The following is a 15,490-nucleotide window of genomic DNA, read 5'->3' on the forward strand; positions in this document are numbered from 1 at the left end:
ACGGGCGGGGCGGGGCGGGGCAGCGGCAGGAGGGGCCGAGCCGAGCCGGGCCGGGCCGGGACCGGACCATGGGCGCCCCGGCGGAGACCCCGCACCAGCTGCTGGGCCGGATCCGCTGCCTGGCCGAGTGCGTGGGCTGCTTCGCCCGCGCCCGGCCCCTGCCCGCCGCGCTCTGCTTCGTGCCCCGCCGGGTGCGCTACAAGCTGTGCCGGGACCCCGCCGCCGCCGGCTCGGGCCGCTCCCTGCTCAGCGTCAGCGGGAGCCCGGCCCGCGGCCGCGCCGGCCAGAAGCTCGCCAGGCTCGCCGTGGAGCTGCGCAAGGGCACGTGCGTGCTGGCCACCGGCGAGGAGTATTGCAACAGCCAGGGGCTGTGGGTGAAGCTGTGCCAGGTACCGGGGCGGGCCCGGGGCGGGCCCGGAGGGGGCCCGGGGGGGGCAGGCCGGCAGATGGGAGCGACAGGCGGACACAGATGGACATGGGGAGCGACAGGCGGACAGACAGACACAGAGATGGGAGCGACAGGCGGACAGACAGACACAGAGATGGGAGCGACAGGCGGACAGACAGACACAGAGGGGAGATGGAAGGACACAGTAAGAGACAGGCGGACAGACATGCAGGCAGATGGGGAGAGACAGGCGGACAGACACAGAGATGGACACTGGGAGAGACGGACAGACAGACACAGAGATGGGAGCGACAGGCGGACAAACAGGCAGGTAGATGGGAGCGACAGGCGGACACAGATGGACATGGGGAGAGACAGGCGGACAGACCCAGAGATGGGAGCGACAGGCGGTCAGACAGACACAGAGGGGAGATGGAAGGACACAGTAAGAGACAGGCGAACAAACAGGCAAGCAGATGGGAGAGACAGGCGGACACAGATGGACGTAGGGAGAGACAGACAGACACGCAGATGGACACTGGGAGAGACGGACAGACAGACCCAGAGATGGGAGCGACAGGCGGACAGACAGACACAGGGGAGATGGAAGGACACAGTAAGAGACAGGCGAACAAACAGGCAAGCAGATGGGAGAGACAGGCGAACACAGATGGACATGGGGAGAGACGGACAGACAGACACAGAGATGGGAGCGACAGGCGGACAGACAGACACAGAGGGGAAGATGGAAGGACACAGTAAGAGACTGGCGAACAAACAGGCAAGCAGATGGGAGAGACAGGCGGACAGAGATGGACATGGGGAGAGACAGGCGGACACAGATGGACATGGGGAGAGACGGACAGACAGACACAGAGATGGGAGCGACAGGCGGACAGACAGACACAGAGGGGAGATGGAAGAACACAGTAAGAGACAGGCAGGCAGATGGGAGAGACAGGCGGACACAGATGGACACGGGGAGAGACGCCGGACACAGGGACTCCCACTAGTCCATGCGGTATCCATTCTGTGCGTTTACACTGCCTGGCCCCTTAGTGGTGTCTAAGCCACTGCCAGCCCCCCAGGCGTGGCGCTTTCGGGGCGGGCTCTAGGTCTGGCCGAGGCTGTGTCCCGGGCTCTGAATCTCTGCGGTTACAACGCATAGGGACTGGACGCTGGTGCCTGGCTCCTGCCCGGGTGGTTTGGCGGCAGGCTGGGCGCAGGGGGCCGAGGCCTCAGGCTGTCGGTTGTAAGGAGTGTTGAGGCGGGGGGGTGGCGGCGCTGTGCAGCGTTTCCATTGTGGGGCGGGCGGGCAGAGGGCAGGTGACAAAGCTGGGGTCTGTGCCCCACAGGTCGGGGGCGTTTGGATGTGGGCCTCGCTGTGGGACTTTAATCAGACAGCCACTTCCTGGTTTGATGGGTGGGGTCAAAGCCACCTGGCTTCCCCGCTGATGACAAGGTTAAAGGTTGGGGAACGCAGCCCTGAGACCGCCCCTCCCATGGGCAGCAACTGCCTCAGAGCTGGGCCCAGAGCCGGACCCTGGGGCTGACCGGCTGCGGGTGACGGGGTGATCGATCCCCTGGATCCAGATTCCCTGGCCGTGCCTAGGGGGCACCCCTAAGCTTGGAACCCCTATCCCAGGCCTGTCTGCCAGCCGCCCCCAGCCGGGGTGGGTTTGGCCCTTGGTAACTGACCTGCCGCGCCGGCTGCGTTTAAAGCGTCTGAGCTAGGCGTGGCCGGGCTTTCCCTCGCTCACCGGGCCGAGCCGTTCTCCCACCGGCCTGCGCGCCCGAGGCAGGGAGCTGGCCGGGGTGGTTTTCCGTACCCCGTGCGGTGACGGCCGTGCGCTGCTTTACGGCTCCAAACGGCCCTTCCGCCTTAACCCTGGCATAGCGGGCACCGAGGGCGCGTGGCACGAGCTAGTTCTTCCGGAATAACCCCGAGTGTAATGCCCGCGGGACACGGCTCCTCCTTGCACCAGTGTTTTTGCCTAGATGGTGCTTTCCTGCCATCCAGCCCCCCTTCGCTACAACACCCCGTCTTTGCTAGGAGTTGACGCCCGTCACAGCCCTCTGTTGACTGCCTTGACCCAGCAGCGGGCCTGAGGGGGACGTCTGCCAATCAGCCAGCACCTAGATACCCTTTGTCCCGCCAACTTTCACACCGTGTCCTGTGTGCACAGACCGCGTCCCCTGGTACCCACGTCCCCTGGTGCCCGCATCCTCTGCCACGCTAGAGCAGATGAGACTGCTGGCCCGGGGGTGTGATCGCTGCTCACCATCCCTCGGGAGGGAGGGTATTAGTGAGTGTGTTTGTCCCCAAGGCTTTGGTGATTTCCAGGCCCAGGAGAGAGTCTCGGGGCTCCTGGCATGGAGTTGAGCCACAGTTATAGTTTCCATTATATCCTGATTTTGCCCCATTCTTTAAAAACAATGCACCAGCCTTGGGGTGCGCAGGGAGCTCTGGGGCTGAAGGGGAGCGTTTCTGCGGGAGTTGAAGGGAACCACACCAGGGGTTTGGGCCTTAGGACGTACAGCTCTCAGACCTGGCTCCACCAGGCGTCTGGCTTTTTATTTTTCTTTCCTGGCTAGCAAAAAAGTCCGAAGGGGCCTGGCTTGCTGGGGTTCTCAGTAGCCCCGCAGCCCGGGGATGGCCCCTGTGTGCATCCAGTGTCCCCCTGCGAGGGGCAGAGGAGAAGATCACAGGGCAACTGTCTCTCCGCTGAGGAGGGCCCCCGCAACCACCCTCTGAGCCTGATCAGGCTCATCAGGTGGCTGGCAGGTGGGGTGGGGGCATTGGTGGGTATCCCCAGGCTCAGGGGTTGTGGTGGAGGGGAGTCCCCGAACCTTCTAAGGCCTGTGATGGAGGAGGATGGGGGAGGACTCCTGGAAGCCTGTGAGCAGCGTGGGGGGGTATTTGTTTCACTGGGTGCAGAACTGAGGGGATCTGTGGGGTGGAGGCATGGTTTGCCAGCCTTGTGGCGGTGCTAAGTCTCTCTGTGGGAGAAGGGCTCAGCTAGCCGAGGGCTCTTGGCTCTAGCCCGATGGCAGCTGGAAGCTGAAGCCGGACGAATTCCAACCAGGAAAGGGCTCGTTTTACCGGGCGGGTGAACGGACCAGTGGGCAACAGACCAAGAGGTGCGGTGGATTCGCCATCACGGTCGGGAACAGGCTGGCTCTGGCTGCCCCAGAAGGGATGGGCCGGGTGTGGGGAGCAGGGAGCGGTGACGCAGGCGGGCAGACGAGGTGATCGCACGTCCCTGTTGGCCAGCAGATCTCTGACTTGGTGGCCAGCCTGTCGTGGTGGGCACCGGAGCCGAGAAACCAACCGCCAGCTCCCCCAGGGCCGCGGGCGCTGTGTGAAGCCGGGGCGAAGGGCTCCTTGACGGGCCGTGCTTTGCGTTGCAGGAGCAGCTGGAGGAGTACAAGGGCAGCTGTGAGCTGGAGGAAGGCTGGATCCTGGTGTGCAAACATGCCGAGGGAGGGGACCGGCTGGTCCCGGTCGAGTCCACCGACAGAATCCAGAGGCAGCAGCAGCTGTTTGGGGTCGATTATAAACCCGTGATCAGGTCTGGGGACGAGGCTCTGGGGGCATTGGGCTTGGTCCGGGCGCCACCAGCTTGTGTCTCCGTGTGGCTGCTTGAGGAGGCTGGGTGCCTGGGCAATTCCCAGGCTGTGTTGGGCGTCATCCTCTAGCACCCGACTCACAGGGGAGATAAAGGGCTGCTTGTTGCCAGAGGCCAGAGCTGTGTGCAGGGAAACTTGGGGACCAGGGTTCTGATCCCAGCTCCCCAGGGCTGTGTGTGTCCGACGTAGTGACCACCTGCCCCCTGAGCCTGCCACTCCCCCCGCTGGGAGCCCTGTGTCTGGGCAGCGCTGCCAGTGGCAGGAATCTCCTTTGCCGGCCTCGCAAGGCCAGGCCGGCCGGCCCGCCACCTCGTTCCTCTCTGGGGCCACAGCCATTGGAACAGGCCCTGCGGCAGGCTTCTCCTGAGCTCCGGGGTGACTTTGCTGCCCCGGGCCTGGCGTAGGCTGTCCCCTGCCCAGAGGGGCTAACAGAGCTCGCCGAGCCCCTCCCAGAGCTCTGGTCTCTTGGGCCCCAGACCTGGGCCCAGCTCTGACCTGCTGACGCAGCCGCAGAAGAAATAACGCTGGCTTTAAAAAATCACTTTCCACAGGGGGCAGCAGTGGGTTTAAACCGAGGCTGATCTTTGCTCTTGGTGGAGAGGGGAGCCGGCTACCTTCTCCGAGCCCCTCCCAGCCCCCCGCCCGGCAGTATCCAAGCCCCTCCCAGCCCCCCGGTGAGGCAGATGGGGACAGGCGCACAAAGATTTGTGCACAGAGGGTCTGTGGCAGAGCAGGGATTGGCCCCTTCCCTGTCCCAGGCTAGTGCCCCAATAAGTGGTCCGTCTTTCCTCCCAGGCCTTCCCTTTACCCCTCCGTCCTTTGCCTCGTTTCAGGTGGGAGCAGGTGGTGGATCTGACGTACTCCCTGCGGCTCGGCGCGAAACCCAAAACCATGGAGCAGGACGAGGCGGCGGTGCAGAAGCTCCGGTAGCAACACGTCCCGGGGCGGGTTCTGCTGCGTTACCGCCTTGCCCGGGCCGTCCAGCCGGCACACTCCTGTCCTGGCTGGGTGGGCCTGGGATCGGGGTCTGTGCTGGGTGGGGTCCCTCGGCCTGAGTGTGCAGCAGAGCTGGGGGATGGGGCTGTTCTCTACAGCGCCCCCGGCTGGCAGGTGCAGGGACAGCGGGCGTGGGCTCTGTGGGGCATCCCATCCAGCTCGCTGGGCTGTTAACCCCGCGTGTGCCGGCAGGTTCGTGCCCCCGACGTGGAGTTACGAGTGCGACGAGGACCTGGTGCATTTCTTGTACGATCACCTGGGGAAGGAGGATGAGAACCTGGGCAGCGTCAAGCAGTATGTGGAGAGCATCGACGTCTCCTCCTACACGGTACGGGGTGGGGCCGCTCTCAGCTGCGCAGGACTCGGGGGACGCTTGGCCGGTGGTCCCGTCTCTCCGGGGCTGCCAGCCGGGTGGGAGACCTGCGCGGGAGAGGAGCGTCAGGTGCCCCCTCCAGAGAGGTGAGGATCTGGCTCTAAAGGGAGCTCCCAGAGCGGGGACGGGGGCAGCTGAGTCCCCGAGTGGGGGTGGGGAAGCGTTAGGGCCTCCTCCAGCTGCGGGGGGCCCAGATGGGACCCCAAGTCTGAAGGAGGACTCTGCTGTGGGCTTGGCTGCTGACCTGGTCTGAGAGTTTGGCATTAGCCCCCCGCTGCGCTCTGGGGCATGGTGCCCGCTCTTGCCCAGTCCCCTGGTCAACCCCCATCCCAGCACTGGACCCCCTCGCCCCTGTGCGGCTCGATGAGTGCGTGTGCGGAGCAGGATGTGGGCTCCCTCCGTCTGACCCCTCCTTCACCCCCCCCGCCCCCTTCCAGGAAGACTTCAACGTGTCGTGTCTGACGGACGGCAACGCGGACACCTACTGGGAGAGCGACGGCTCCCAGGGCCAGCACTGGGTGCGGCTCACCATGAAGAAAGGCACCATCGTCAAGTGAGAGCTGGCACTCCCCTCCCCGCCATGGGGGAGCCTGCGGGGGGGACATGTCAGCCCCGGGGGCCCGGTTCATGGGGTGGCCACGGTCAGGCATGACCCTCGTGATCAGCATTGCCCAGCTGGGAGCCAACGGGCCCATCCCTGCACCCCTTCACTCTCACCGGGGCGGGAGCTGGTGGGCAGGGAGGTCCCACGGCCACCCCAGGCTGCGTCCCACAGGGCTTCGAGGGGACCCCCAGTCTGTGTGAGTCCTGAGCACCCCGGCTCTGCCCGTGACATGGGGATCACGGGGAGCCGCTGGGCTGGGTGGCTCTGTGCCGGGGAGCCCAACTGCTGCTCTGTCCCCTCCCCTCCAGGAAGCTCTTGCTCACGGTGGACACAACGGACGAGAACTTCATGCCCAAGAGGATCGCGGTGTATGGCGGGGAGGGCGACAGTCTGAAGAAGCTGAGCGACGTGGGCATCGATGAGTGAGTGGGGCAGGGAGACGGGGCTGGGGGTCTGGGCTAGTGGTCTGAGCACAGGCCTGGGGCCCCGGAGTTTTATTGACAGAGGCTCCAGCTGGTGCATGGAGAGAGGAGCTCGCCTCTCTGTGCCTCATTTTCCCCCTCTGCTCTGTGTCTGTGGTGTGTATTAATGCCCAAGTGGCACTGAGATGCATGGCACAGATCCTGGCGAGGGCTCTGCTGTCTCCCCATGCACCGGTTACAGGAGTGGATTAGAAATCAGCGGGTGGCTAAGGAAATCCCCAGCCCGATAGCTGTGTCCTGCTTTGAGGCTCTCCTGGCCGGCTGCAGGCTTGAACGCTAGGGGTCACAGCGCCCTCCATCTTAGCCTGGCCGCCCAGCCCAGCAACCGGTGACTCCAGCCCGAGGGGTTAGAAGTGGGGGGTGGGGGCTGGTCATGTTGCAAATAATGAGTCACCCACCCCTGCCCCCCCACATGCAGCTGAGCTACCGTTCCCCACAGAGGGTCTGCACAAGAGCCCCGGGTTCCAACGAGCCAGGATTGTTTAGGGGGCAGCCCCCCTCCCCTCGGCCCGTAGCGGAGTGGTCCCGGTTAGCGGCTGTGGTGCATGGAGGGGGTGTTCTCTGGCAGGACGGGGGGACGGCCTGTAGCGGGGCAAACTGCAGGGCCGTAACACTGAGCCCCAAGCCGCAGCCTGAGCATCAACTCAGCGATCTGGCTACTCCCCCTGCGAGGGACCAGCTGACGGCTCCAGCCTGGGGAAATCAGCCACTGCTAGGAGATATCTAAGGCTGGGCCGGCTGCTGCCCGCTACCCGCTTTCCCTCCAGGGCCCGGCGCAGCTGCCCATCAGCGCCCACGTGTGGACTCCCCACCCATCCCTGAGAGTTCGGACGGTAGCGCTGTGCTTTCCAGAGGATCTCTGGGCACTTTACAGACGCAGTGGTGCTAACGTCTCGGCCCCATGGAACCGAGGCACAGAGAGGCTGAGTGATGTGACCAGGGTCGCATGGTCAGTCAGTTGCAGGGCTGGGAGATAAACCCCCAGGTTCTAGCTCCCCTCACCTCCTCTCACTAGGCAGCCCCTCCTCCCTGGCCCGGGGTGAATGGATGCTGGCTGGGGGGACAGGCGGCTCTGAATCCCACTCTGCACTGTCATTCCAGGAGCTACATCGGGGATGTATGTGTGCTTGAAGACATGACAGCGCACCTGCCCATCATCGAGATCCGCATTGTGGAGTGCAGAGGTGAGTGGGGATAAAAGCCTGCATGATGGGCTGGCTGCACTTCCAGGAGCCTCCCCCTCCGAGATCGGCCCCCTCCCTCATTGAGAACCCCGCCCTCTCCTGTCGGGCGCTCGGGATGTGGTCTCCTGAGGATGCTCGGTCTCCGGGACTCCTTGGCCTTGTCCCTAAGGGAGCCGGCTGTGCTGGTGGCTAGTGAGGTGGCCACCTGGCTGCTGGGAAGTGGGCTGAGATCCCCAGGCCATGGACTGCCTCAGGGGGGCTCTGGCAGCTGCAGGTTGAAGAGCCCCACGCCCCCAGCCCCGCTTCCACTGCCTGATGCCCCTGGAAGCCCAAGCCCTGGGGCCGCTGAGGTGCCTGTTCCTAGGGATGAGCCCGCATCTCGGCAGCCCTAGAGTTTGGCGGCTCGGTCCTGTCTAAACCTGGTTCTAAACCTGCCCCGTGGCAGGTGCGGTCTCCTGGGTCCCTTTGAGGTGGAAATAGCCTCCCAGGTGGGTGCCCCTGGGGTCTCTCCATCTCCGGTGGCTGCGGCTCCGTCCCCCCCATGCCAGGCATTACCGAGCCCCGCTGGCTGCTGCCCTGGCGCCCCTGGACCCACCGGATCAGCCCTGCCCTTTCTCAGCAGATGACGGGATCGACGTCCGCCTCCGAGGGATCAAGATCAAGTCGTCCCGGCAGCGAGAGCTGGGGCTCAGTGCGGACATGTTCCAGCAGGCCAGCTTGGTGCGCTATCCCCGCCTGGAAGGGACCGACCCCGACCTGCTGTACCGGCGGGCCGTGGTCATTCAGAGGTACTGCCCAGGGACACCAGCAGGGGGCGCTGAGCGGGACGCACCTGCAGGGCTCCCCTCCTTCACCAGTGAGAACGCAGCCCCGACCCCGGGGGCAGAACGCAGGGCGACGCGTTGATCTGCCCTGGCGACGCTCACAGCAGGCCGGGGCAGGGATCCCGTATCCAGGGGGATTTGGGGAGGCAGAATGGGGTCTGGCCCGGACGCCAGGGTTTGCTCCCCATCTCCTTCTGTGAGATCTCGCCGCTTCCTTTCTCATCGCAGGTGGGCAGGGCCCGAATCGGATGCTCTCCATCCAAGAGATGCTGCTTCCAGCGGCACAGCGCCCCCTAGTGACATGCTGGGGCACTGGGGTCAGCCCTGCCTGCGGGGGGCGAGAGCGCCTCCTACTGAGCCCTCTCCCACACTGCCTGCAGCACAGCAGCCCCTAGTATCGGCCACAGCGGGGTGTCTGGGTCAGCCCAGCAACCAGGGGAACAGACCCCGGAGCGCTGCCGACCCCCCTTGGTGCAGTGTCCTGGGGCGTTGTGCCAGGAGCAGCCCCTGGCTTTGCGGTGCCCTGGCTGGGGCCGATTCGCGTGGGCCAGGCCTTGCCCTGTGTCTCGAGCGGCCCCCGTTGCTCTCCTAGGTTTATCAAGCTCCTGGACAGCGTCCTGCACCACCTTGTCCCGGCCTGGGACCACACTGTCGGCACCTTCAGCTGGCTCAAGGTGAGCGACGGCCGGGGCTCCCCTCTCTCCTTAGCCTCTGGGGGGCTGACGCACCCCTTCTCCCGAGGACTGCAAGCTGCCCTGGGGGGAGTGCCCCTGGGGCCCCAGAGAGAGAGCTGCAACCTGGGCGTCCCCTTGAAAGCGGAGGGGGAGGAGAGGTGGGAATGTCGGGGGCGCTGCGGGGAGCCGAGGCCCGGTGCGGGAGTAGGAGCGTGCAGGGGGAGCTGGCAGTGCCGCGGGGGGCCGGGGTGCGTTCAGGGGGCACTTCAGTAAAAAAAAAAGAAAGAAAGAAAATTGCGGGGGGGGGAGTTGTGTGGGCACAGAGAACGCATGTGAGGCACCCTGCGACTCCGGGGGGGTGGAGCAGATAGACGGATGGGATGGGGGGCACCCGCAGGTCTCTAACCCAGGCCCCGCCTTGCCCGGGCCAGCACATCAAGCAGTTCCTGCTGCTGTCCAAGCGGCGCACGGCGCTGCTCACCCAGTGTCTCAAGGACTCGGAGACCAGCAAGCCCAATGTCATGCCACGGCTCTACATCAACCGGCGCCTGGCCATGGAGCACCGCGACAACCCCGCCCTGGACCCCAGCTGCAAGAACGCCGTCTTCACCCAGGTACCGGGAGAGTCCGTGAGGCTGCGGGCCTGGCCCTGCCCGCCCAGGCCGGTGCCGGCATGCCCAGCGAAGCTCAGGGTCCGGAGAGGGTGGGGATACTGGGAGAGGGTGCCCGGTGCAGGGGCAGCATGGCGGGGGGAGGGCATGAAGCCGAGGGCGGGGGACAGAAAAGACGGGAGTGGGAGGAGCCATGGGAGTAGGCGGGGCTAACGGCACATGGGGTATGGAGTGGGGCTTGGCCTTGGTGTGCTAAGGGCAGGTAGCTCAGGGAGGGAGAGAGATGCTGCTGTCTGTCTGTCTGTCCCTCTGGCATGCGTCTGTCCGGGCTGGGGCGAGTGGGATCTGACCGTCTGGCTGCGGTTCCCTTTGCTGCATCTCTGTCACCTTTAACGCCGATGGCTGCTCGGCTCCCTGCGGGGGCACAACACGCCCCTCGGAGCCTCCTGCCTCCGCCTCGGCCTGCCCCGCCGCCAGGGATGATGGAGGGAAGGAGGGACCCGGTGGGTAGGGCGCTAGCCTGGGACATGGGAGATCTGGGGTCGATTCCCTGCTCTGCCACTGACTCTCTGCTTGACCACGGGCAAGTCACGTAGCCTCCCCCATGTGTCCATTCCCATCTCCCCCCCGGGGAATAGCAGCGCTGCCCTGCCTCCCAGGGACTGGTGCCAGGGCCCTGTAGCTTCCTGCGGGACCTCCACAGCTGGCCGGCGGCCAAGTCTCATTCGTGTCTGCCTGCTCTAGGTGCACGAGGGCCTTAAACCTTCCGACAAGTACGAGAAGCCCCTGGATTACAGGTATGGGGGGCCCTGCCAGCTGGGGGGAGGGAATGTGAGCCCCATTCTGGGGGAAGGGCCAATGTCCCAAAGCCACTGAGCCCCATCTCAGCAGAGAGGCCAAGGAGCCAGCGGCCCCCCAGGGCTGAACTCCTGCCCCCCGAGTGGTCCCTCCCTGCCCTGGCCCTGGGTTGCCTGGTTGGCCCCTCTCGTGGGCTCCGAATGCCCGGGAGCGACCTGCTTTCTGAGCTGTCACCTTGGCTCCCCGCAGGTGGCCGCTGCGCTATGACCAGTGGTGGGAGTGTAAGTTCATCGCCGAGGGCATCATCGACCAAGGTACGTCCCCAGAGCCAGGCCCGGGCCCAGGCCCCTCCCCACCAGGCGCTCCGGGGTGGGGCAGCTGGGACGGGCGACGCGGTCCGGTTACCCTGCAGCTTTCGGCCCCAGCCTGGCTGCAGCTCAGCCGTGCTCTCATCGGGACCAGGGCACCTGCCCTGTGTGCAGTGGGGTGGGGGTTACAAGCTGTCCCCACTCAGTGCTTCCCCCTGGGCCCTCCCCCAGGATCAGGATGGGGCAGGGCAAGGGGCTGGGGTTGGGGGTCGCTTCTCGTAGGGTGCTTTAAAGGCAGTGGGCCCAGCCGCTGGGGCGATCGGCAGGAGACTTCCAGTCAGTATCAAGCCGGGGGTGGGGGAAGCGTAGCCGGCTGTCAGCCTGCGGCCGGGGCTCATGGTGCTAAGGGGGGGACGGTGTCTCCGGGCTGCAGGAGGCGGGTTCCGGGACAGCCTGGCAGACATGTCTGAGGAGCTCTGTCCCAGCTCGGCAGAGAGCCCCGTGCCGCTGCCTTTCTTCGTCCGCACGTCCAACCAGGTACCAAGGGGCTGGGGGCCGGAGCTGGGCTGGTCCTGCCCCGCTCCGCTGCGTGGGCTGGACCTGCCCCGTGCTGGCCGCGGGAGTCCCCCCTAGTCCTGTCACTGCGGCTTTGCTCCCTGGCTTGGGGGAGCAGGAGCCCGTGTCCATCAGGCAGGCCCTGGCGATTGCGAGACGCACCCTCGCTTTTGGGCATGTGGCCAGCACGCTCGTCCGTCACAAGGCATATTGCTAGGGGCCTTAACGTAGTGTTACGGGGTACGTCCCCCACCAGCCAGGGCACTGGGCACTGCTCCGTCGTGGGCCCCCAGACGGCCCTTCCCACTCGCTGCCTGGCTTCCCAGCCTGTGCGGGAGTCACCAGGGTCCATGGAGCCTGGGGGTGGGGGATGTCACACAGCAGGGAGGGGCAGCATGGACAGTGATGCGATCTCGGAGGAGCCCCCTCCGCAGCCTGGCAGCCAGTGGGGGGCACTGGGGAGCGCATCCTGCCCCCAGTGGCTGAGCTGTGCCCCCGCCCCTGGGTCAGGGCGCTAGGCTGTCCCCAGCTCCTGGCGCCGGGGGTCTGGCGGGGAGCCCTGAGCACGTCTCCGTTGCAGGGTAACGGCACCGGGGAGGCCCGGGACATGTACGTCCCCAACCCGTCCTGCAAGGAGTTTGCCAAGTACGAGTGGATCGGTCAGATCATGGGCGCGGCTCTGAGGGGCAAGGACTTCCTGGTGAGTCCCATGAGGAGGGGCCCTTGCTGCAGGCCCAGCCTTTCCCCTCCTTGGCATGGTGCTCGGGACCTGGGCTCCCCCTAAGGGGCCCCAGCCCTGCTCCCCCAAACCCCTGCCCCTTGGCCTGAGCCGAGCAGAGCCGAGGGTCCCCAGCACCCTATAGGGGCCCTGGCAAATCCCTGATCACCCCTGCACAGTCTGCGTCCCCTGCACATCTGGGACCAGGGGACCCTGCTAGAGACAGCTGGGCGCTTGGGAGAATGGAGGCATTTCAGTGATAATTCGGCAGTAAATAGAAATCGAGGCAGCGTTCGCAGGCTCCTCCCCTGCTCAGCTGTGCGACTGTGCCCTGGCGGTCGTGGAGCCTACTGGCCAGAGCCTGGGAGCGGCAGCCCCGTACCCTTGGTAGCGCCGTATGTTCCTCCTTCCAAGAGGGGCCCTAAATCTCTCTCCCTGGGCAAGTGTCATTGGGGGCCGGACTAGCTGGGAGGTGTCGAAGATGGTTGATCAGCACTGCTGTCCCTTCTGGGGCGCTGGGGTGCAGCTGGTGAGGTGTCCCTGTACCTGCAATCCCAGCCACGTGTCTCCTCCCCACTGCAGGTCCTGGCTCTGCCTGGCTTCGTGTGGAAACAGCTGACCGGGGAGGAGGTCAGCTGGAGCAAGGACTTCCCCGCCGTGGACTCCGTGCTGGTGAGCAGAAGGGTGGGGGGGGCTGCCAGTTGGCCAGGCATGCTGGGACAGCACCCCCTCCCCGTTGGCTGGCTCGGGCCAGGTGCAGGCGGGACTCGGTGACTGGGGGCCGGTTGTGTTTGGCCGCCCTGTGTTGGGGCGAAAGAAACAGGAGCTCAGAGCCGCCCCCAGGGTCTGTAGTGCAGCTCCAACCCCCTCACCTCAATACACAGAGGCAGCCCATGGACACTGCCAGTCCCAGCATACAATGCTCCGGCTTGGGCCAAGGCTGGTGCAGCCCGTGGAGATGACCGGTCCCAGCATGCCGAGCTCTCCCATGCTGTGGGCAGTTGGGCCCTCCTTTGGCCCCCGTGACATAGCCCCAATGCTCTCCGGGGCAGGGTGGGGCTGGGGGCTTGCCCGGGCGGTCCATGGTGTCCCTCTCCAGCGAGTGCTCTCACCCGGCTGCCCAGGTGAAGCTCCTGGAGGTGATGGACGTGATGGACAAGGAGACCTTTGAGTTCAAGTTCGGGCAGGAGCTGACCTACACCACGGTGCTCAGCGACCAGCGCGTGGTGGAGCTGATTCCCAATGGCGGCAGCACCGTGGTGCGCTACGAGGACCGCAAGGAATTCATCCGCCTGGTGCAGAAGGCCCGGCTGGAGGAGAGCAAGGAGCAGGTAAGGCCGGCTGGGGTCGCAGTGGGACCCAGCCCCAAGAGCACATTCCTTCCTGTCCCCCGGCCCCTGGAGGTGACTTGTGCCCTGAAGCATGGGGGTTCTGTCCGTTAATGTGTAGCCCAGCGAGTATCGCGGGCTGGTCTCGCTGGCTGTGCTAAGGGCCAGCCCTTTGTGGAGTCCTGCCGAGCGCCTGGCCCTCCTGTGTCTGCGACAGGCGAGACTCTCAGGGCTCCGTTCCCCTCTAACGCCGCGGCCGGAGCGCTCGCTGCACCGTCTCGTCGGTGGGCCCCAGCGCTACGCGCCCCGGCCCTAACCTCCCCAGTTGCTCTGCTTCCCCTGCAGATCACTGCCATGCAGGCTGGTCTGCTCAAGGTGGTGCCCCAGGCCGTCCTCGACCTGTTCACCTGGCAGGAGCTGGAGAAGAAGGTGTGCGGGGACCCCGAGGTGACGGTGGATGCCCTGAAGAAGCTCAGTAAGTGCAGGGGCTGCTGGGAAATCGTCTTCGGGACCCAGTTGCTGGCTGTGGCCTGGCACCCGCCGCGTGCCCTGGCCCGGTTTGTAAATGCACAGCCCCGTGCACCCCGGATCTGCATGCTCACATGGTGGGGGAGCGGAGGGGGTTTCTCGCCCCTGGGGGCAGTTGCAATGTCCCGGTGGGGAGCAGCCCTGACCTGGCAGGAGCTGGCTGCTGTGTGTCTAACCAGTTCTGTCTCTGCCTCCCCCCACAGCTCGGTTTGAGGATTTCGAGCCGTCGGACACCAGGGTCCAGTACTTCTGGGAGGCACTCGGCAACTTCACCAATGGTGAGCGGCCGGCGCAGCCCAGCCCTGCCTCCCCCGTGGCGCTGACTCCTGCCGGCTTCCAGAGGTTCCGGGTCTCACCGTCTGTACAATTCACTCGGCCTTCCCAAAGCAGGGCCCTCAGTCTGTCGCCCTGGCCTGAGCCCTCATGACAGGGTCCCTTCTCTCAGCCGTCAGCAGCAATTCCCAGCTCCCCATCGGAGCCAGGGGACTTCCTGCCTGCCGAGGGCACAAGGCTGAGTCCCCAGACCAGCTGAGCACGGGGCTCAAGCACCTTGGCTAGCCTGGTGGGCTCCCTCCCAACCCGGGAGTGGCTGACATCTGTTCTCTCCCCACAGAGGATCGCAGCCGCTTCCTGAGGTTTGTCACTGGCCGGAGCCGCCTCCCGGCTCGGATCTACATCTACCCGGACAAGCTGGGGTGAGTGTCCGGCCCTGGGATGCCAGAGCCCCCTGTCGGGGTGCTGGAGTCACTGTGCCAGGGGCTCTCTCCCTGGGTTGGGTCTGACCTGCTTGGCCTCTCTCCCCCAGCTCTGAGACGACAGAGGCGCTCCCCGAATCCTCCACCTGCTCCAGCTCCCTCTACCTCCCCAGCTACGCCACGTGAGTTGCACCACGAACGGCCCCTTTGGCCAGCCGCCCCCGCGTCTCGGAGCCCTGATCCTGGGGCTGGGGGAGGTGCCATGTCAGCTGGTCTCGGGGCTGAGGCGTGAGCCCGGGCGTCACGCAAGCTGGGTTCCATTCCCGGCTTGCCACTTGCTGGTGGGGGCACGCCCCCTCCATGCCTCAGTTTCCCCATGCGTCCAGTGAGGCTGATGAGCCTTAAGCCGTGGCTTGGTCAGTGCCTGGCTGGCCCCGGCGTCCCTCAGGGCAGTGACAGCGGCTCTTCTTTTCCAGCTCCAAGGTGTATGAGGAGAAGCTGCGCTACGCGGCCTACAACTGCGTGGCCATTGACATGGACATGAGCCCGTGGGAGGAGTGATGCTGCCGTGGGGCCGAGCTGTCCTCTTTACCCCCCCCCGTCACCATGGTTCCACTGGACTGGCCCCCTTCCCTCGCCCCCCTGAAGTGTGTGTATTCAATAAACACCCAGGTCTAGGCTTGGCTCCCCGGGGCATGGGCCAGAACCAGCATGGGTCTCCGGGTCCTTGGCTTTCAAAGCGGCAGAGACTGAACCAAGCTGGAGCCCAACCGAGAGCAAGAACTGGCCTGGCT

General features: G+C 65.5%; 1 protein-coding gene across 2 annotated transcripts; it reads left to right on the forward strand.

Moving 5' to 3' along the window:
- Window positions 1–20: 20 nt before the first annotated feature.
- HECTD3 (HECT domain E3 ubiquitin protein ligase 3) lies at window positions 21–15,406 on the forward strand. Of its 2 annotated transcripts, none has more exons than XM_084636606.1 (21): window positions 21–389; window positions 3,800–3,960; window positions 4,852–4,944; window positions 5,207–5,342; window positions 5,825–5,940; window positions 6,300–6,413; window positions 7,575–7,657; window positions 8,277–8,445; window positions 9,074–9,155; window positions 9,587–9,769; window positions 10,511–10,563; window positions 10,814–10,878; window positions 11,306–11,409; window positions 12,008–12,127; window positions 12,728–12,817; window positions 13,270–13,476; window positions 13,819–13,948; window positions 14,205–14,279; window positions 14,615–14,696; window positions 14,807–14,878; window positions 15,173–15,406. In XM_084636606.1, the coding sequence occupies exons 1-21, from the start codon at window positions 69–71 to the stop codon at window positions 15,255–15,257; spliced, it is 2,541 nt and encodes an 846-aa protein (XP_084492732.1). In that variant the 5' UTR covers window positions 21–68; the 3' UTR covers window positions 15,258–15,406. The 2 variants fall into 2 exon arrangements, with proteins under 2 accessions (XP_084492732.1, XP_084492733.1); XM_084636607.1 differs by having other exon boundaries at window positions 8,280–8,445.
- Window positions 15,407–15,490: the final 84 nt, after the last annotated feature.

This window comes from Lepidochelys olivacea (genome assembly GCF_965140295.1).
Source record: "Lepidochelys olivacea isolate rLepOli2 genome assembly, chromosome: 8".
In the NCBI taxonomy this organism is placed as follows: domain Eukaryota; kingdom Metazoa; phylum Chordata; order Testudines; family Cheloniidae; genus Lepidochelys; species Lepidochelys olivacea.

What these genes read in the sequence shown, in the direction of transcription:
- HECTD3 (XM_084636606.1), top strand. Translation starts at nt 69, where the DNA reads ATGGGCGCCCCGGCGGAGACCCCGCACCAGCTGCTGGGCCGGATCCGC. An exon ending in CGGGCCGTGGTCATTCAGAG is followed by an intron (nt 8,446 to 9,073) that starts GTACTGCCCAGG and finishes TTGCTCTCCTAG; the next exon opens with GTTTATCAAGCTCCTGGACA. An exon ending in GGATGCCCTGAAGAAGCTCA is followed by an intron (nt 13,949 to 14,204) that starts GTAAGTGCAGGG and finishes CTCCCCCCACAG; the next exon opens with CTCGGTTTGAGGATTTCGAG.